The sequence below is a fragment of the Coloeus monedula genome, assembly GCF_965178545.1.
Source record: "Coloeus monedula genome assembly, chromosome: 13".
Classification (NCBI taxonomy): Eukaryota; Metazoa; Chordata; class Aves; order Passeriformes; family Corvidae; genus Coloeus; species Coloeus monedula.
The window spans coordinates 1,880,081-1,900,616 of NC_138793.1; the positions used below are offsets into that span (position 1 = coordinate 1,880,081).

Sequence of the window (20,536 nt, forward strand, 5' to 3'; positions counted from 1 at the left end):
GGCGGGCGCGGCGCAGGCACCGCCCGGCTGCGCGCCCTCCGGGGCGGGCTCTGCCCGCCCTTTCCGCTCCGCGCAGGGGGAGGAGCGGCTGCGGCGTCGCCGCTCGGCGCTGGGCTCCTCTGCCGGGACCGGGACCCGGACCGGGATCGGGATCAGAACTGGGCTCGGGACCGGCATCGGGATCAGACCCGGGGCAGCGGAGCCCGGAGCGCGTCCCCGAGCGGCGGGGCGGGGTGCGGCGCTCAGGGCTGCGCGCCCTCGGCCGGGGCACGGCTCCGCACCGGGACAGCGCAGCAGCGCTCCGCGCCGCTCCGCACCGCATCGGGGCACCGCTCCGCACCGCATCGGGGCACCGCTCCGCGCCGCTCCGTGCCTATCCGCACCGGGGCACCGCTCTGCTCCGCGCCTCTCCGCACCGCAGCGCGGCCCCGCTCCGCGCGATGCTGCCCGGGCGCTCCCCGCGCCGCTCCGCCTGAGGCGGGCGCGGGGCGGCCATGCAGTCCTCGCTGCCTTAGCTGAGCGCGGCGCTCGGGCCGGAGCCCGCGGCCACCCCCCGGCGGCACCGGCACCATGAGGAACGGCGATGACCTGGAGGGCTTCGACGGCGAGGCGTCCAGCGCCTCCATGATCTCTGCGGCCAGCAGCCCCTACCAGCCCACCACGGAGCCCGTCAGCCAGCGCCGCGGGCTGGGCGGCTTGCGCTGCGACCTGGACTACCTGCGGGGCACCTTGGGCAGGCTGAAGCTGGCCGAGGTGGTGAGTACCGCGGCGGGGGTGCGAGCCGGGTGGCTGCCGGCAGCGGGGCCGGTCGGGGCCGTGCGGCGCTGCCGGGGGCCGCAGGAGCGCGTTTCACCTCGGCCGTGTGCCCGCGGGTCACCGGCGTGCGAACAAACCACGGCTGCAGGGCCGAGACATCACAGCAGGCAGCTTCTCGGCAGCAGTACCGCTCGTTCTGACCCTGTGCAGGGGCGTCGCGGTGCCCGGGGGCGCCTCCCGGCCGTGCCGGGCTCCGCGGGTGCGCGGGTGGGACCCGCCCGGTGCCGGGTGCGGAGCGCGGCGGGCCCGGGGTCCGCCCGGAGCTCGCAGAGTCCTCGCTCGCCTGCGTGCGGTCAGCGGGCTGAAGCGCTCTTAAATGCACGGAATAAAAGGAAAAAGCCCTTAAAAAACCCCCAAACACCAAACGTGAGGTTTTGTATTGTGTAATTAAACGTGAGCTGTGCTCATTCGTGTACTTTGGACACCTGACCTGTTCAGTTTGATGGAGCCCATGCAAGGCTTGGACCACCCCTGCAGTGAAGCACGTAATAAACACCAAAGCATTTCAGCAGTTTCTGTGGTGCTAGTGCTGATGTTTGCCTTCATCTGATCTGCTTTCCAAGTCACTATTTTATATATATATATATATATTTCAAATCAACAAATGTGTTTTTCAGGATATTAGGAAAAGAGGTGTTTTATGAAAATGGCAATCACCTTGAAATAGATTTTTAAGTAATTTCTTACAGGGTACTGCAAATTCTTGTAATTTAAAATAGACGAGTTCTTTGAGAAGTGTGATGCCAGAAACATTTAAATATTTCATATATATAACTTCAGCATTTAAAACCACTGCTGGTTAGTGCAAGGCAAAATTTGCACATACAGGTTTCATGAAAAACACATTGGAAGTATCCTAGTTTTAGCTGCACACAAGTTTATAGAGGACTGTTGTGATGAATGTGTGACCATTTTTTATGAATGCCCAGTAAAATCCAGGGTTTGGAAGTGTGATTTGTTTTCTTCTCATCTGCTCAGCGTAGGCTAGGATCTGTGCTCTGCAAGTGGTAGCAGTGAGCATGTTAGCCCAGCAGTCACACAACAGGGACCAGAGTGTTTGCATTGTGTGTGTTCAGGACTGGAGCCAAAGGATCTGTCATCACTGTGCAACATCTACCTGTCTTCGAGCTGTTTAAAACTGTCCGTGTGGTGGAAGTCCTGGGGTGGTGCTGCCTGATACACTGAAATAATCCACCCTCGGGATTTTTGTTTCAGTTCCTACTGCAGATCCTTTCTGCAGTACACTAATAACTGTGGCAAGTCATGTTAAAAACTTGTCATTAAAATGAGTAATTACTGATCGTAACTGAATCTTCTATTACTAAATCTGACTTGCTTGGAACAAATTCCAGAGATACATGGAGTACACCTCATAAGTTTCTAAGTCGTGTAAAGAAAGATGGGGGAAAACCACACTCTGCTGGAGTTAGAGAGGTTTCCTTGTCTCTGGACAAAGACACTGCTGCTCCCAGTACATCGTTGGGAAGATTGACATGTGCAGAGTGTCTTGAGAGGAACTGAGCCGTGTTTCATGTCCTTTCGTAAGAATGATCTGAGCTATTGCATGTGGTTCCTAGGAGTGTATGAATCCAGAGGGGCAGCAGTTAAGGAGAGATTAAATTAGCTAGTGTAGGGTAGAAGTCTATGCACCACCTCAGCCTGGTTAGTTGTACTCAAACCTCCATCTCATTCATGGTAATGGAATAGCAGACTACTGACATTTGCAAACCAATGGGAAACTGAGCAGTGTTGGAAAATAAAGAAGAGAGAGCACATTCCACTGTGTACTTAGGTTGCTTATTTGCCAAGTATAATTATTTCAATTACAATATTCAATAATACCTTTACAAAAATATTGTAGGAACTGAAACGTTACCAAGTCTGTAGTGTAGAACTCTATCTCTTAAAAACAAGAAGGAACTCCTGACACACAAAAAAAACATTACAAAAAGGAAAAAGGCAAGTACTGGTTATGATAAAAGTCTCTAAATGTCTTCTAGTAAAAAGAATGTTACAGGAAAGATTACAATGTATGTGCTTTATTTAGCATCAGGACTTGTCTTAAAATACATTCGTGATTGGCAGGCAAGATGTCAGCTCACGGCAAACATTGCTGCTTGTTCTAATCTTTGGTTGAAGAGCTTCCCACAAACTGGCCCGTGGTGCTGTGGGAAGGAAAACTGCTGCACTTTGTGGCTTGGATGGCCCTGCTTCCAAATGCCCATTTTTGACTGTCAAAAGCAGAAGGAACAGGGAATGGGGAAAACCCCACATCACTTAAAATAGGTGTAGGGCTCTGTAATTTGTTGTGGATTTATCTTTATGGATTCAAATAAAGGGGTTGTTGCAAGAGGGAAACCATTCTATGACGTTGTAGGCATATGGAGTAATTTATTTGCTGCTAGAGGGGACAGTAGTTTTAACTTATTTATATTTCAAGAGGATATGCCTCAAAGTGTCCTCTGAAGGGACACCAACATAATGGGTTATGGTGATGTTTCATGTATAGTATTGTGCAGCTTACTTCTGAGCCTTGTTTTGGTGTTTGCTAAGTTTAGATTTGGTTGCAGACCAGAAAACTGTACAATTTAAGGCTTGCAGCTCCTCTTTATGACCAAGCTGAAGAGCTCCTAGTCCTTGGATCTGCCTGCCAGTGGTCAGTGATGGCAGCGTGAGGAGCAGTGAGGGAATAAGGGGAAGGGCCCATGTGGAACAGCTTGGCATTGAACCGATTTGCCTGGTTTTGGCAATGTTATTGTTAGGCAGGTGAGCTTTTCTGAAAGGAGTCTTGTGCTTGTGTCTCAGTGTTCTGTTGAAATAGTTGTGTGTGTTTGTTGGGATCTGTGAGGGAACATCTGCTGTACCGGGGATGCAGCTGTAGCCTCTTTTCAGCAGCAGCTTGGAGGAAGGTGGGGAGTGCTGGACCACATCAGAAAAGGAGCATTCAGGGCTCCTGGGGCAGCTGAGACACCTGAGGGTGTCACCAGGCAGGTGGGAAGTGACACACAAAGGGAAATGGGAGGGGGGAGGACTTAAGGTAGCTTGGAGCTTTCATGTTTGGTTTGTGCCTTTTGGTTTTGTTCTAATGAGACTTTGAACTCGAAAGGGAAGTCAGGGAGAAGCCAGTACACTTGTGTGCTAACCAAAGAAATGTTTTTGCTTTGGAGAAGTTGTCTCAGCTGACTTTCTGGCATTTAAATGGAGCAGTACCTTTTCTCATGGAAGGTGTGAGAGAGAAGTGGCTGTCCTTGCAGAGCAGACCAGGAATGCTCTTTAGAGTTTATTCTCATTACTTTCTGGCATGAACTTGCTTCTTATGCTTTTGAGGGCTTTAATACTTTCCATTGAGACTATTGTACAATAATGAAATGGATATCACTGGAAAACTTTGCTGTGGATGTCCTCAAATGATTTGTTTTATTTCAGTACTTTCTCCCCATTCCCTTGAATTTCCAAAGGACAGTCTCTCATTTTCCTGAGTGTGCTTGCTGAAGAAAGGTGTTTACTGTGTGAGGAGTCAGGAGGGGCCCATTCTGTCATCCAAAGGAGATGGGCTGGTTAGCAGGTATGACTTCTTTGCTGGAAATAGTTTCATTTTAGATGAGACTGTCTGCTTTTTTTTCCCCTCTTCATTTAAGTTTTCAGCTTTTCAAAATACATTATTATTATTACTTTTCCTTGATTACTGTAATTCTGCACCTCCAAGGATCATACTGTCATTAAAGCTGGGCATAGACATATTTCCTACTGAAATTCCCATGGCCAGGCGTGGCTGCCCTTTGTCTGCTGCTCAGTTTTTCTGGGAGTGTAGCTCCAGGTGGGCTGTTAATCAGGCTTTAAGGAAAGGAAAACCAGGCAGGATCCAGTTGGGAACCCTGTTGGTTCTCACCAGAATCCTGCCAGGTTTGCACAGGCACTTGCTTTAAAGTAGCATGTATCACCTTTAACAGCTGGGCCAGTTGTTGTGGAAAATCGTGCCTGGTCAGTTCTTGTGACACTGGCAGCAGTTAGGAATGGTTGAACTGGAGCAGTGGGATCACAGAGCAACCTTCTGGTGGAAGCAGCAAGAGGCAGAAGCCCCTTAGCATGTGCTGGCTGAGAGAGGGTGGATGGCATTTGTGGTGGTTGGTGATGGCTTCTGTGGCTCAGACAGCCCTAGACTTTCTTCTCCTCATGTGTTTGTTCCAAATGCTACAAAAATCCATCAGAGATTCCTTTTAAAGAAGATAATACTTCTGCTTGGGAGGTCTCTGAGCTGCAAGATGCTGATGAGTGCACTGGGAAGTATCACTCCCGACTTGCTCTCGTCTTCTTGTCTATAGCATTTGATATGGCCTGTCAGGGGAGGCGCATTTTGAGCTAAATGAAATCTGGTGGGAATAGCAGTTCAGATGTTCACAATTTTCGGAATAAAAAGTTCCATCTTCATTGGTGGAAAGTAGCTGAACATTGAAAAAAAGTTGTTTTGTGGCTTACTGTCATGATACATTTGCAGATTCAGAAATGGGTTGCTGAGGCCAGGGCTACAGTGAAACTCTCTGCTGTCAGGTTCTGCTGCAATGAAGAAAACAAAATTCAAAAGACAGGAATACATGCCTACATGGGTAATAAGACTATTGAGAATTCTCATTGTTAATTATATTAGAAAATTAGAGTAATAACATTTATGTTGCAAGGAATAAGCTAATTGCTGACTATTAGAATCTGGTTGAAAGCTATTCTGAGGTGTTCAGTACTCTCATATTTAGTTATTGCTGCCTTCTTGTGCCTTGAGCTCAGCATCTCAGCTGGAGGGGAGGATTAGATGGAGCCCCCAGCCTCCCTCCCACCTGTGTGTGGTGTGTCACATCTCAGGGCATGTCTGACTCACCTGCTCCTTTGCCCCTGGGTGTGATTCCTGACTGGGAGTGGGTGGCTGGAGCAGGGAGCCGGGTGCTTCACAGGCAGCTGCCCTCTGTAAGTCAAGAGAAGTTACCAGCAGGCCACTGGATCAGTGTGAGGAAAGGGAGATTACTGCTTTGGAGATTACTCCAATGCTTTTGCATTGTCGTTGTGAAGTTTGGGTTTCTGTCCATGGGGTGTTAATTCAGTTGCAGAGAGTTAGTAGAGGGCAGTGGGTGATGTTCTGAGCACAGTCAGTGCTCAGTCACAGCAGTCAGGCCATTGGTCCTGGTGGGAAGCCCTTGGTGCTCTTGCTGAAGAGCAGAGCATTGCAGGAGGCACCCTAGCCTCAGAGGGAACTTTGGATCCCAGGCAGCCCTGTACTTGCCTTTTTTATTCATAGGTGATGGTTTCACCTTAAGGTTTAATTCTATTCATTTGTTCTGCACTCCGGAGGGATAGAATCCTTCCTTCTTTTCACTCTGGATTTAGTTTAAGCAATTTATAGCTCTTTGTTCCTGAGTGAACATTGCCACTTGCCATGACTCCTCCTTACCCCTCCTGCCCTCAGCCAGCCCTGTTCTTGCTGCACGATGCAGGACAGGCTGGTTTGGGCTGGCCTGGACAAGGGGCTCTCTGCTCTGGGGCTGTCCAGCTGCCCTCCCGTGCCCTGTGTGCCAGAGGGCTCTCAGTAGCCACAGCCTGAGCAGGGGTGACCTTTGGGCTGTGTGCCACCACTCTGTACAATGCCACTTTTCCAGCCACTTCTCTTTCATCCTAGGGTCACATTGGCAATTTATAGTCATTCTGTGATGAACTGCATCGTCCACCTCTTGTTCTCTTATACTCTCCAAACAACGAATGTGTGTTACTGTGAGAAATCAGTGTGATTTTTTGTGTCATGTGGTGAATTTTGATTTTCAGTGGCATTTGTAGCTGCTTGTTCAGAAGATGTTGAGTATCCCAGCAGATATCGGTGATCTTTGGCATTTGGTCTTAGAAAAAGGCTGTTGTAATACCATATCAAGAGGATCAAATTTGTAGTGCACAAATATGCTTAGAAATCCTCTTCAGGTGTCTCTTCAGTGCCTCTGAAACTCTTGATTTTTCTTCAAAAAGATTTCTCTTTAAAGGTTGTGGATCTGCATTTCTGTGTGGTGATATTTTTATCCTAACATTTACTGTGGAAGAATAATGAGATAACTCTGTTTAGCTTTGCTTTTTATTGTTTCTGTGTACAACTAAAGAAATGACTGTGGCTGTCCTCCCACAGAAAGGTGGAGAGGTTTTGGTTTCTTTCATGGTGTCTCTTAACTACCATCTGGCCATGGGATCATGTCCTACTGATCCTACAGTAAACTCCAAATGCCTGTTAATATTTTCTCTCTTAAGATGGTGGATAGTTTTTAAATTCTGATTTCAGAAGAAGTTCCTATAATGTCTGTGCCAAGCATGCTGTATTTTTTTTCCTTCCATTATGAACCAGTGCAATACTAATAGATGCACTACACTAATGTAGTTCTCATGGTATTAATAATTGGAAAGCTACCTTTATTTCTTGTAATTTTTCTAGTAATGTTTTTGTTGATGAGACTCCCTAGTGATTTAATTATCATCTTGAGATAAGAAGATGAGGAGTAGAAATTTAAGAGCTTGTGTTTTTCTTGCAACATAATCAGTACTGGAGGAATCTGTTAGTTCTGGTGGGAGTTAGTGCATTGTTTTGTCAAATCAACTTGCACACTTTTCAGTAGCCATCATCATCCTGTGCTCAAAATTGCATTTCATCAAAATCTGCCTTGCTTCTGAACCTCAGCAAATAATTTTGTACTGAAACTTTGCATACAAAGAAAACTAAATGCACAATGAAGAGACATCTTAACAATGGGTCAGCTGCTGTTGTTCTGTAGTGCTAAAGTCACCACTTATTAGAGCTGCAATAAAAAATACATTCTTATTTAAAGAAAGAAAAGTCACCTAATTCTCAGATGGTTTGTGCAGTTGCTTCCAAAACATGGAAGTAATGTTTAGGTTTCTCTGGAACTTGTACCATCAGCTTCAGATATGGGAGGAGGGAAGCAGAAGCTGGTAACACCAACCTGATGTAGAATAGGTGTAAGAACATACAACCATGAGTAGAGAAAAGATGGGTCAGAAATATTCCTGACAATGGGCAGAGAGGTCCTAGAGCTGGTGTAGCTCTCACCCAGAGTGAGAGGGCCACTCACAGTCCTCAGTGTGGGTTCAGGTGAGCAGAGTATCCTCTGATGTTTAGTCTCACAGTGTGCAAATTAAACTGGGAACTGTATCAGAGTATCAGATTCCTGACTGTGGTATTTAGTGAACTGTAATTAAGGCTGTGGTGTTTAATGCCTTAGCTTGTGGAAGAATATGATGTGTTTTTACCCAGACAAGTGTTCTAGCATCCAGTTAAACTTCTTTTCATGTGTGACTTGATATTCAGGTGGTGATGCTTGACACGTCTTTAAATTTTCTTTAGCTTATATGTACATTCTCAAAGTGTTCAGGCTGCAAGTGAGCTGAACTGGTTGGGATTGTTTGCTTCATTCAGGATAGCCTGAAAGCCCAGCAGCCAGTGCCAGTGAGTAGGAACACATCCTGTGCTGTGTCTGAGTTGTACAAGGTGCTGCTTCTGCTGTGACTTTCACTGAAGCTAACCCGAGGTATTTTCAAATGCTGTAAATCTGCCAGAGATCCAGCACTACTCAAAACAGGTCTGGCAATCTTTTTCCAAATTATTTTATGAATCGAGTACAACCATTTCCATATTAGGAATTTTCTGTACTTTTGTACATTTTTAAACTGAAATGCTCATGGCAAGGAAGCAACGAGCATGGTTGTGAATATTATTAAATGCTTAAGGTCTCCAAGTCTTTAACAATCTGTAGTAACTTCTCTCTCAGGAAATTATTTTCATGCTAGAAACTGATACTGCCACTTCAATGGTGTGAGTAGATTAATTAGTTGTTTGATCATACTCTCTTCTTAAAGAAACTAATTGTTGCATTTAATGCTTAGAGACTTTTTATCTGATGTAGATGAAACCTTTTATTAAATATAGTGATATTTAAATTTGAGACGCTGATGTGATGAGTAACATTTTACAGTTACTTTGGGGGGTGTGCTGCAGCCCCTGGCGTGCAGGATGGTGCCGGGAGGTGAGGGCAGCACTGCAGGGGCTCTGTGCTGCTCACAGCCGTGTGCAGGGTGCAGCCCAGGCTGCTGCAGGCTGGGGCACAGCTGCTCTGCGGTTATAAAACCCCAGGGGCTGCGTTTGCAGTTGTGCAATGGCATCTGGGGGCTCTCTGCGGCGTTGGCAGAGTTCCTCCCGCATCCCTGGTGTCAGCCGGGCTGAGCGGCGCGGAGCTGCCCCGCGTTCCCCAGGGCAGCTGGCAGTGCTCTGCATCTCCTGGCCTCCAGCTCTTGTTTTAATGTTCTCTTTCACCAGGATGTCTAGACTCTTTTTGCCTTTTAAGGCATGGCATCTAAGGGGGCCTTCGGGTTACAGTCTTGGGAACGTTGGGATTGCAAGGACATATTGCACCATTTCCTTTAAACAAAAACAAACCCAAAAAACTTCAATGGATTCTGTAGGACTACTTTAAGTTCTTGACTGTTTTCTCATTAAAATTCCTTTCTTGTTTTAGTATCTGTGGGATGTTTGATGTTTACTCATAATTGGGATTTTAAAGGATACAGAGTAATTCTGATAGTGATAAAATAGAATTTTCACTTTTTAAAATAGCCAAACAGGCTAGTTAAACTAGAGGCTGTGTAAAGCAAATACTTGACAAATTTTATTATTATACCTTTACTTCTTAAAACTAATAAGTTAATTATCTGTTTGTTACCAGATTTACAGTACTGTGTTTTAATATTGTTTTGACTAGCCAGGTTTCCAGCACAGGCTGGCCTGTGAACATGGATGGGAACATGAAGCCAGTTCAGAAGTGTTGATTTTTTTCTTTTTTTAAAAGCTGAAGAGAGAATTCTCATAAGTGAAGCAATAGCTTTTTTTTTTTTTTTACCGTATTTAAAAATCATGCAAATGTGATCTCAGTAATGTGCTGTATTCCAGCAGACTGTGTGTGTGTGTGTGTGTGCACCATACAGATTTTGTGTGTGCAGCCCCAAGACAAGAAGAGGGCAGTTATATCTACCCATTTTGTTTAAATAACAAAGATATGATAAGCTCTGCATTCTTACAGTTCATCTCAATGGAAAATGCCAGGAAGTGGAGTGGAGAGGACACTTCACCCTTGCTGGGAGGTTGGGGAGGAAAGGTGGGTGCTGTACTGAGAGGTACCTCCTGAGCATCCCACACAGGTGTTACTAACAGCTAATAAATGCTGATACTAAACTGCTGACTCTCCTGACTTCAGTGACACTGACTATTAAATTATCTGTAAGACTAACAGGAGTTGGCAGTGGTTTTTAAGGAAGGATTTTTAAGGACCCTGCTTTGGTGCCTGAAAGTGAGGGTTGCTAACATTCAGGTTATTAAGTGAGGTTTGCTAATAGAGCAGTTAAGCTGGATTTATTCTCCATTTTGTTACCTGTAGCCAGTTTTTGCTTTATTGTGGTAAAGCCTGCATGAGTAGGAGTATAGCAGCAAATGGGACTAATGGGAAGGTATTTTATTCTCCCTTCTGCCCCCACTACTTGCAGCTGGCAGTAGTTGAGGAAGATGCAGATGACTCAGTGCGTACACAATTACATTCAGTGTGGCACCAAAGAAATGCATGATGGTTTCTTTGACCTATTTTTGCCTGACTTGTTGAAGAACATAATATGCAAATGCTGGTCAGATTGTGATAAAATTGGATTTGAAGAAACCTAGTTGGGTAATCCTGCTGTTTAAGAATTTCCACTCAGCATTGTGTGAGTGCTTTAATTATGGTTTTTATCAGCACCCTGGAGCCCTGTTCTGAGGTCTGGCTGCACTGCAGTGGTTTGTGTGCAGAGTTCCCTGGGCTGGTGGCCTGTCCCTCTCTGCTCCTCTGGGGCAGGCAGGGGGACACTGAAGCTTCTTGAGAGAATTTTACTGTCTGACCTTGGTGAGCTGCAGCTCCTTCTGAGGAACCTGCCCTGTCTGGCACTAGGAACATCGTTAAACAGACCAGCTTGTGGTGCTTGGGAATTAGAGATGCCTGCAGACGCTGCCAGAATGAGCATGAGCCAATGAATGGGAAAATTAAGCCTCAAGTATCAGGATATGGTGAAAAAGGGGTGAAGAATCATCTCCCTCCCGTAGTTTTTCTGTTTGATGGCACTCACTGTAGCCATTGGCACAATTCATGTACTGTAGGTACAAAATAAACCTTTCCATTTATGAGTTGTTCGCTGGGTTGTTCAGGAATGAAGTGCTTAATGCAGAATATGAATGGGCAAGTTAGAAATGTGAGACTCTGTGCTGGGATTTTGTTCATTATTGTCTTGAAGGACCTGTTACTTATGAAAATATTTTGATTTATGCTACACAAGAATTGTAGTTTCTGGGGATGGGAGGCACAGGTTCCTGTGGAGAGGAATTGGTGGGAGAAACTAGTTATGTTTTGCATATTCTGTTTGCCTTTGTTTAAAGCATAGCTCTCTGTACCGTCTTCAAATGAACCTTCCTGTAGGATGGGCTTGCTAAAAAGCTGTTGATGGGCTTTTGTTTATGGGACAGGTGGCACACGACATTCATTTTTTGTCTAATCTGGAAGGTTTGTTTGAGTCTCATTCAGATTTCATTGAGGAAATGTCATGTGTCTAAAACAAATACCTCCTCGCAATGTGCCTTGGCTTGGGATTCTGCTCAGTGGTTCTTTCGTTCATCTGCTAGTTGGATAAAACCTAAAATACATCTAAATCTGACTTTTTCAGGGGGGGCTTAATTGTTTTTGTTTTCTTAGGAAGAACTATGTTTGTTTTATCTGTCAAAACCTCCTATGTGTTTAATGGTACTTGAACTGGAGTTGATTTTGCATTTATCTAGCAGATAAGAATGTTTTTTGTATAAGTGTGTCCAAGCAATAACAAAACTCTGTACTAAAGCAGTTAGCAGGAAATAAGTCACCATATCATGTCTGCAGATTTTTTTTTGTTCTAGATTCTAGATATGATTAAGTTCACTTTTAAATTGATGCATTTCTGTTTAGCCAGTTGAGAATCTCTTCTGTTCATTTAGTTCAGTCCAGTTCATTATTTTTCTTAGAATAAGCATTAGTTTTGATGTCATAAATGTTTCAAAACAAATATCATTCTGCTGTTAATTTTGAGTGTTGATTACCCTCACTCTTAAATATGACCCATTCTCCTAATAAACCATGAAAATGTTTCAGGCCTCAGCAATATGTTCTGTATTTAGAATTGGTCTCTTGCCTGAATTGAGAAAGGGAAGTCAGCAGTAGCTGAATTTTAGGATTATAGAGAACTGCTGGAGGTGGCAAAAGATCAGCTGATGTAGTAAAGATACTGCAATATTTAATGCACTGAAGTTTTGCCACATTACAGCCAAAAGTGAACTAAAATAATGAAACCTTTGCAGCTCCATGTAAAACAGTAGAGGTGCAATGATGATCTGAAACTCACATTTTCTGCTGTTACTTCTACCATCACCCCCAAAACCAGATCAGAGGTGAATCGGGAGGCCTGGTTGAATTTCTCTGGGTTGGTTTGGTTGTATTTGTGCCATTAGGGCACAATTTAGTTTATCCAGGGTGCTGAATCACTGGTGGTGCTTAAGCTTCCCTCTCTGGTAAGTATTGTTTTTCTAAACTTTGTATCTTGCAGGGAAAGTTTAATGCTCCTTTGTGATTTAAGGCCCCTTGCAGCTTCTTACCAGAGTTAATAACACTTTTCATGTAGTCTTGAGGATGCAGACCAGGAGCAGGTGGGAAATCAGTCATTTTTTGCTTAGGGTAAAAGATGGTTTCCTGCTGGAGGAGCAGGACTGTGTTTGAGCCATATGATCCCAAATATTCATATCTGTGCCAGCTGTTTTAGATGTGGGAAATGCATGTGCTTTGCAAGGAATGAGACCCACTTCATTTCATGCATAAAGTTGGGACTGCCAGGCCAAGTAAATGAGAACAATAAATCTAGATTTTAATGCAAGAAAGTTCAACGTCTTCAGATACTTTAAGTGGTATAAAAGCAATATATTTCTTCCCTATTTTGTGCATGTGTATTCTGCTGTACCATTAATTTGAACAGTCTGGATGTAAAAATGTCTTCCTAGTGTGACATTCTTACTAAGGTTCTGTGGGTATTTTTCAGGCAGAAAAAATGCTGACCATTTTGTGGTTTTTTGGAAATCATGTGTAATTATGTCATTTAACCACACAATACGGCTTTCTGTGGTAATGTTTTAGATAAACAGGAAAGCTCATTTTTTACTTTGTTTTCATTGCAGAACTGTATTTTTTTTTTTATTTCAATGCAACGTTCTTTGATTAATTTCTTCAAAAATATAACACAACGTATTCTGACAGGAAAAATACACGATTAGCAACCTCCTAAAAGTTCTTTTTCAGCGTTGGTGCCTGTCACAGCACATTTTCTCCATTTTGGGGAAATAACAGTGTTTTATGTCTGATGTGCCTGTGTTGCCAAGAAAGTGATGTAAATATGAGGCATTTACATAGCCCCGAGGCAGATGATTTCTTCATTAAGGGCCCTTCTCCAGGGGAATTTGCAGGAAAGTTGAGATGAATACAGTAATGGTAGGAGGCTGATGGGGCTAACTCCGAGGAGAGGACGTTGCATCCCAGAGTGGAGGCTCTCTCTCAGGAATTCCATGGCCCTAAATCGTGGTGGCTCCATGGAGCTGCTCTGGGGGCTCGGTGCTGCACACCCCCAGCAGTAACACTGGCTGACAGCTTGCCAGTTTATTCAGGGCTAAGAGCACAAAATGGCATTATTGGGAAGTACATCTCATACTTAATCCTCTGCTCGGGGCTTTTTCCTCCTGCCTGTGTGATGTGGTGGTGGGAGATGGGGGGTGGAGGGCAGGGGATGCTCTGTCACAGCACTGGAGCTGCATTGCACACTCTGGCAGAGCCAGACCTTTCCTCAGCTTACCCTGACCTTACCTCATTCTTTCTGAGCCTGCTTTGTTGATCAGATTCTTGCAAGGAAAAGGTGTTATTGCAGGTAGCCTGGGATACCTCTGCATGGACCTGAGCATCCAGAATTAGCACTTGTTTCCATCATGACAAAGCTGCATTTTAATGCAATATTCACTGTACTTACTTTAAGAAGAGTGGAAGTAGAAGAGAAACCAAAAGCCACTGTTAAAAATGAGAAAGTAAGTAATAAAAGAGGGCTATACAAATTTTTGGGTGCTTGAAGAGTTCGAGTGGAATAGAAAACTCTCCAAAGTACTTGGTACAGAGAAAAAAGGTGAAAAGGTTTGTTCTGTCCATCAGAAAAAACTTTCTCTCTTGCCTCGGCCCAAGAAAGCTGTAGCTGTGTCATTTGTGGGAGAGAGCAGTAATTCATGTAAGAGGAGATTTCCACCACATTCAGTTTCTCATCTTTCCTTGGTAAACCAGCCTTGAAAGTGGAAAAACTTGTCAAATCTCATCACCCTGAACTATGAAAAGATGTGTGATTTGAAAGTGGGGGTTGCCTCCCGTGTTGGACAAATGTCAGGGTGTATTTTGTTGGCCAGATGCTGTTCCCCTGGTTTTCTGGGGTTTTTTAGCTGGTCCTGGAACTGCAGTCATGGGAGGCAGAAGCAGGATCCTGGATCCTGGTTTTTTGAGTGTTCCAAGCAAGGGCAGAGCTTTAGCAGCCGGGGAGTTGGGTTTTTCTCTGTAGCTTCGTGTCCCAGTCCCCCAGAGCAGTGCAAACCTGGATGGAGCATGGAGGCTTCCCAGGAGGGCTGGAGGGTCTCGATCCTTGCTTCCCCTTCCAGGAGGGTGTGTGTAGGCACCATGGAAAGGCCAGGCACCAGTTTCATCTGGGATGTGAGCTGTGGCAGGGGGAAGAGCAAAGGAAGCTCTGGGGAAGGGACTTTGCTGTTGTTTGCAATGGGACACTCTGGGGCACCTCGTTCTGCTTCGTGGCTGTGCCAGTCAAGGGGTGTTCTGTGTTAATTCCCTGCCTCAGTTATGTACACATTCTCATAAATTATTTATTTCATAAATTTAAAAATGCAGGGAAAATGAATGTTAACACATGGTTGGGTTTTTTTTAACAAACCTTATCACTGGATGAGCCGTGGCCTTTGAGAATCTGCTCTGGCTCTTGTGGCAGCATTTGGACAACACTTTTAAGCTCTCTGAGTAAATTGTGGGGTTATGGAATCAACCCTGTGTATTTCACTTTCATTTCATGTGTTCTGAGTAGTTTGCTTTTTTATTGAAAACAAAGATTCCTCTCTGAGGGAATGGCCAGTGAAAGTGATACTGATGCCTTTTCTTGGTCTTAAAATCAAGAGTCATACACGGTTAGAAGGGGAAAAGGGATTTTACCTTGGTATTTATTTTAAGCATCCTTAGGTGTACACGTCCAGGTCATGTGCATCGAGATGCACCCCGCCGAGTCTTTCCCTGTGTCCCTGTGTCTTTCTTCTTCCCCAGTGTATCTCCCCCCCAGCATTGGGTATATCATTATAGGTGTTACTAATTAGCAGATCTATCAAAGATTCCCCAATGAGAGGCTGGAGTGAGCCCCCCTCCCCAAGGAACCTTCCCCTGGAATGGTTCTATCTTGGTTTACAGAATGTGTTCTGGAGAGGACCTTGGGCTCTGGGGCACACTGATCCCTAACTACGAGGTTTCTAAAATGTTGAGTCTCTTAGCTGAACAAACAAGTCCAAGAATGTAGGCAAAAAGCACTAGGAATACAGAAGCTGTAAAAAGGTATAACGGGTATAACAGGGGTAAAAAAGAAAAAGCAAAAATCTTCATGGCATCAATACTAAGTATGTTTTTATAGAAGTTTCATATGACTTTTAGTTAATTTGAAGGATGCTTCTGACAAGTTCATAAATGTGTAGGAGGACAAGATTATCCTGATGTTTTAAAGAGAATATATTTTGTATTGAGGACTGAGATTTCTATTGTGATTAGAAAAAAGGAAGTTTCTGTAGGAGGTTAGCTTTTTTCTGATGTAGTGATTAATGTGGATTTCATTATTTGACATAGCTTTGCTGTGAGACAGTCATGTCAGGTAGCAGGAGGGTATTACTGTAGCACTGGCAGGATGGATAGTCTTTGAGAGGGGGGGACATACATTTTTATTGGAAGAAAAATAATAGCACATTTAGTTGGAATCTTATTTGAAGTACCAAAGAGTTAGAAATAAATTGTGGGTATGGGAATGTTGTCCTTTTCCTGTCTCCTTCCATCAGACAGGGAAGCAATCGAGGTTTTCTCCCAGTTTGTCTGATGAATTTATCAATAGACTTGGGCTGCCACACCCCAGGCACTGCACACTGCTGCACGTCCTAAACTGAGGGCACATCTTAATTGTGTTTGAAATGGTTTGGGTTAAGTCAGGCCTAAGTGTACACAACTAACACTTTTTTCTTACCAGAGTGTGTCACAGGTAAATGCATTTTATAGTTCTTAAGGGATAAAATGAAATCTAAATGTAGAGTTGCTTTGGAGTTCATTAATTCTGATCTTGGGAATACGTAAATAACACCAGATTATTTGAGTTCATTACTCTAACTGCCCCTTCAGTATGTAATTAATTTCTAATGCTGTACACAGGAGACTCTTTGGGCTCTTCTGAGCTTTGCCAGCCAAGGTGGGTGTGTCAGCCTTGAAGAAGCAATGCTGCCTGGTGTGGAGAAGAGTCAGTGTAAAAGTTTATCAGCAAAACACCAGAGTTGTTGCCCAGCCTAGCAACTGATGTGCCAGAGATTTTGGCTCCTTCAGCCAGATGTTGGTGGCACAATTCAGACTTGTTAATGTTTTGAGAAAATGAACCTGATCTTTGGGGCTTGTACTACAGTATTTCTAGAGAATATTGCAGAACCATTTATTTTAAAAGAAAAAAATTACAAGTGTCATAATATATTAAAAATAGTGGCAAGAAAATTAGAAATTTTATTATATTGCAAAATCCAGAACTAAAAATTTTGCTGGCTGACATTTAGCATTAATATGTGATGTTGATCCCTCTTGAAAGAGCAAAGATTGGCTTTTAAAGTTTTTTTTTTTTTTAAATTGCATTCAGTCTCATCTTCAGTTTTGAGGCTTGTGTGTACAAAGAGGATGAACTTCATTACATGCTAATACTTTAGAATGAGTCTGTGTCTGGACAGTAATTTTTTTTGGTATGTGTGTCATTGTTGAAATCATAGTTTGACTTTGATTCTGCTTTGATTCCAAATATTCCATTTCATGCATGATCTTTCTTTCTGAAGCTATTCAATGTCAAAGATAAAATCTGAAGTGTTTAATCACTGGGTATCCATTGAGAATTTGTTTGATGTGAATTGGCCTGCTCTGTTAGCTCACAAAAATTAGTGTGGCATGTGCTCTCTTTAATGAACATGTGCTAAGTGAACTGTGAGAGGCTTTCCAACCAAGTGTGAGGTTTTTTCATTAAAGTAGTTCTGCTGAGCTTTAATTAGTTTTTAAAGTTAGATTTTCTACTGTGTTCTGAAGTACCTGGCAAATGAACATGAGGAGTATTGTCCTTTTCTTAGAATTACTGCTCATGTTAGTGGCAAAAATGGTGAATTCTTTCAAAACCCTTTTTCATCATTTTGCAAGTTTTGTTGTGGGAGGCAAAGACAAACCAATGGATGAAGCATAAAAAGTGCATGAAGGAAGGGTATCTGCAAAACATTGAAATTGGCAAAGAAGGATTTAGCAGAAATTGGTTTTTATTATGGCTTCTGTCAATCTTTTAAACTTATGTTTGTGCAAAGCATTCAGATTATTAAATATTTGGCTCTGAGGAAAGTATCGCCCTTAGTTCCTCATCCTCAGATTGAAGTGCTTACTGAGCCTCGTTAGAATTCTGTGGCACAGCAAGAAGAGAATTCTTTCTAAAAAATGTCAGTGGGCGGATGGGGGTGGTTGTCCTGAAAACCAAAGCAGAACACTCTTAAGGCCTTCCTTGCTTGTCCTGGAAAATGCAAAAACCCCAACAAAACAACAAAAAACCCCCAAACCATCCATGCAACTGCTGCTCTTCTGTCAGTTGTGTTGAAGGAGGAATCCCCTCGCACGTAGGCTTGGTGTGAGGGTTGTGTGCCCGTGGTGTGCCAGTGGTGCCCCTGTGCTGGCAGCTGTCCCTGCTGGCTGCTGCTGGGCTCGAGGGTAGATACCTTTCAGTTTTGTCCACTGGGCAGACTTTATTTTAAAGTACAGTGAGTGTCAGTGTTTTATACTAAATGGTGAATTCATCTCTTGCCAGAGTCCACACGAGATAACTCTTCCAAGAGTTAACTTCTGAATTTAGTGTGACCTATCATTATCCCAGTTCCATGTTTGTGTTTGCAGCACCAGGGGATTTTCCTTCATCTCTTAGCTGCTTGTTTTATTATCCTATAAGGGAATCATAAAATATGGTTTTATATGAAATAAAGTGTACTGATGATGATAAATGTGAAAAAGGCAGACATTTTTGGAGACCAGTAGAAATCCTGAATCTATTCTATTTTGAATTAATGTAGGTCTCAATTGGTAGTGAATTTTAAGTAATAATCTTTATTGAAATGTCTTTCACAATCACAGAACATTAATACTGTGTAATTGTGCTCGAGGTTGGTCCAGTAGACAAATGCATTCCATCTTCTAGTTTTGGAATAGTGTATCATGAGTGAAAAATGAAATAAAGTGTTTGAGGTGCTGTTTGTATGTTAAGCCGGTGGCCTGCAGGGGTTTCATGCTTTTTGGGGTGTCTTGGTCATTTTGCTGTTAGAGTCCTTGTAATTTTGCTGAACTGTTCTTTGTTGAACGGGACAAATCCAGAAAATCTTACATTAATTTGCTTTTGTTTTTGCTCCTGAGACAGTGCCCTGTTGTAAACTAAAATCACACATTCCTGAGTGTAAACCGATCGTGTGTTCCCAATGGAAATTTCAGGAATACTTGTGGCTACTTTCAAAATGTGGAAATTTATTTATTTTTTTTTCCACTTGTTTTTCTTCCCAGCTTTTGGCACTGACTGCGTTCATCTGCATAGAGACCATCATGGAATGCTCCCCTTGCGAAGGCCTTTATTTCTTTGAGTTTGTGAGCTGCAGTGCACTGGTGGTCACCGGTGCTCTCCTGCTTTTGTTCAGTCTGAACCTTCACACAAGAATACCCCAGATCAACTGGAATCTTACTGTAAGTTGGTGCAAATTCTCACTCTGTTAAAAATAGCTGTAAATCTGGTTTAAGTTTGGTCTTTGGTCTTTGCTTCCTCCTGTTTAATATTGTGTATGAGTGTTCTTTATGCTGAGTAAAGTATAAATTTTACTTATATTTACTTTGAATGCTAAGAGCAGAATGTAGCTGTGAAATGTAGCAAGATTAAACTACATTAAATAGAACTAAAATTGTGTTCTGGTAGATTGTCTTTGGGAGGACAAACTTCCTGCTAATGCCAGCAATTATGCTTTGTGGATGAAGTGGATAAAAATGAAGCCTGCAGTTATTTAACTTTGACAGATGCTGTATTTACAGTAGCCCATTGTTCTCTCTTAACCTGGGGGTTTTTTATACTAGGACAAATTTGCTACATATATTTTCTTACACGGACTAATACAATCATTGGGCAGTAGTGTAGAAAAATTAAGTGTTTTCTGTGAAAATCAGGTGTTTTGTATTGCCTACACACATAACTATTAAGCATTGACTGGCAATGCTCAATGTGTTCTCAGATATAAGGAGGTTTAGGAAGAGAACTGCTGGCAGTGCACATTCCTTTTGTACAAGTCTCTATTTTCATGCTGTATTATGAGTTAAACTTTCGGATTGGGTTGCATAAACACAGGTCACAAAATCAACATGTTAAGTCACTCTAGCAAAAGATCTGTCAGCTTCAAGGACAATATTTATACCAACTTCTTTGGACAGTACAGATTCAATTGTGCCAGTGATCTGTTTTATGTTACAACAGTAATTTTGCAAGTACTGTTGGAGTCCCAGAGGTCTTTAGGCTTCTGTGTGATTTAGAAAAAAAATTGTTTAAACCATAATTTATTAATGTTGCAGTTTGCTTCGTTTCTAAGCCTAAATGGCTTGTTTAAATTGAGACTGGAACGTGGAATTAGATGATCCTTTCTACCCTGGGCCTGCATAATCTATTGATGAACTCCTTCTAAGAGCACTTGGTAGATAGACCAGGTGTTCTGTGAGCTGTGGCTGGTAACTGCACAGGAATTATCCCTCTGAGGCAGCATCAATTGTCTCTGCATAGCACCTGTTAGGAGATCTTTTGGGGAAGGTGAGGTTAAAAATCCCATCAGCTGTGCTGTGGGTTTTTTTGTTTTGTTTTATAAAGGTATTTTGGTTATTGAGCAGTGGTCACGCTCTGAGCCCCCTGCCTAAACAGCATTGGAGCAACCTGAGCAGGTTGGAGATCAGAGCAAAAGGCACCTGGAATACACTGCAGATGCTTTGCTTTAGTTCATAGTGCCAGATGCAGAGGGAGAAGGAATTTGCCATCATCTCCCAAGTCTCATTCTGTTGCTTGTGTACTGAAGATGAAATGCTTCTTCCATCCTTGCACCACAGTTCTCCAGAAGTGAGAAGGGAACTGGCAGCTTGTGTCTTCCATGAACTGATGACACCATCCTTCTTCCTGCTATTTCTTATAGATTTCAACAATCTGATTATATTTGATTTTTATTTATAATTATTTGATTTTAGCAAAC

General features: G+C 43.2%; 1 protein-coding gene across 1 annotated transcript in view; it reads left to right on the forward strand.

The window, feature by feature from the left end:
• Window positions 1–570: 570 nt before the first annotated feature.
• Window positions 571–20,536, forward strand: part of CMTM4 (CKLF like MARVEL transmembrane domain containing 4) — a gene marked incomplete at its 5' end in the record, with an annotated part of 29,487 nt that continues 9,521 nt past the window's right edge. The window contains 2 exons of the mRNA XM_082289879.1: window positions 571–756; window positions 18,828–19,004. Coding sequence (XP_082146005.1) covers window positions 571–756; window positions 18,828–19,004 — 363 coding nt within the window. The remainder of the gene's footprint in view (window positions 757–18,827; window positions 19,005–20,536) is intronic.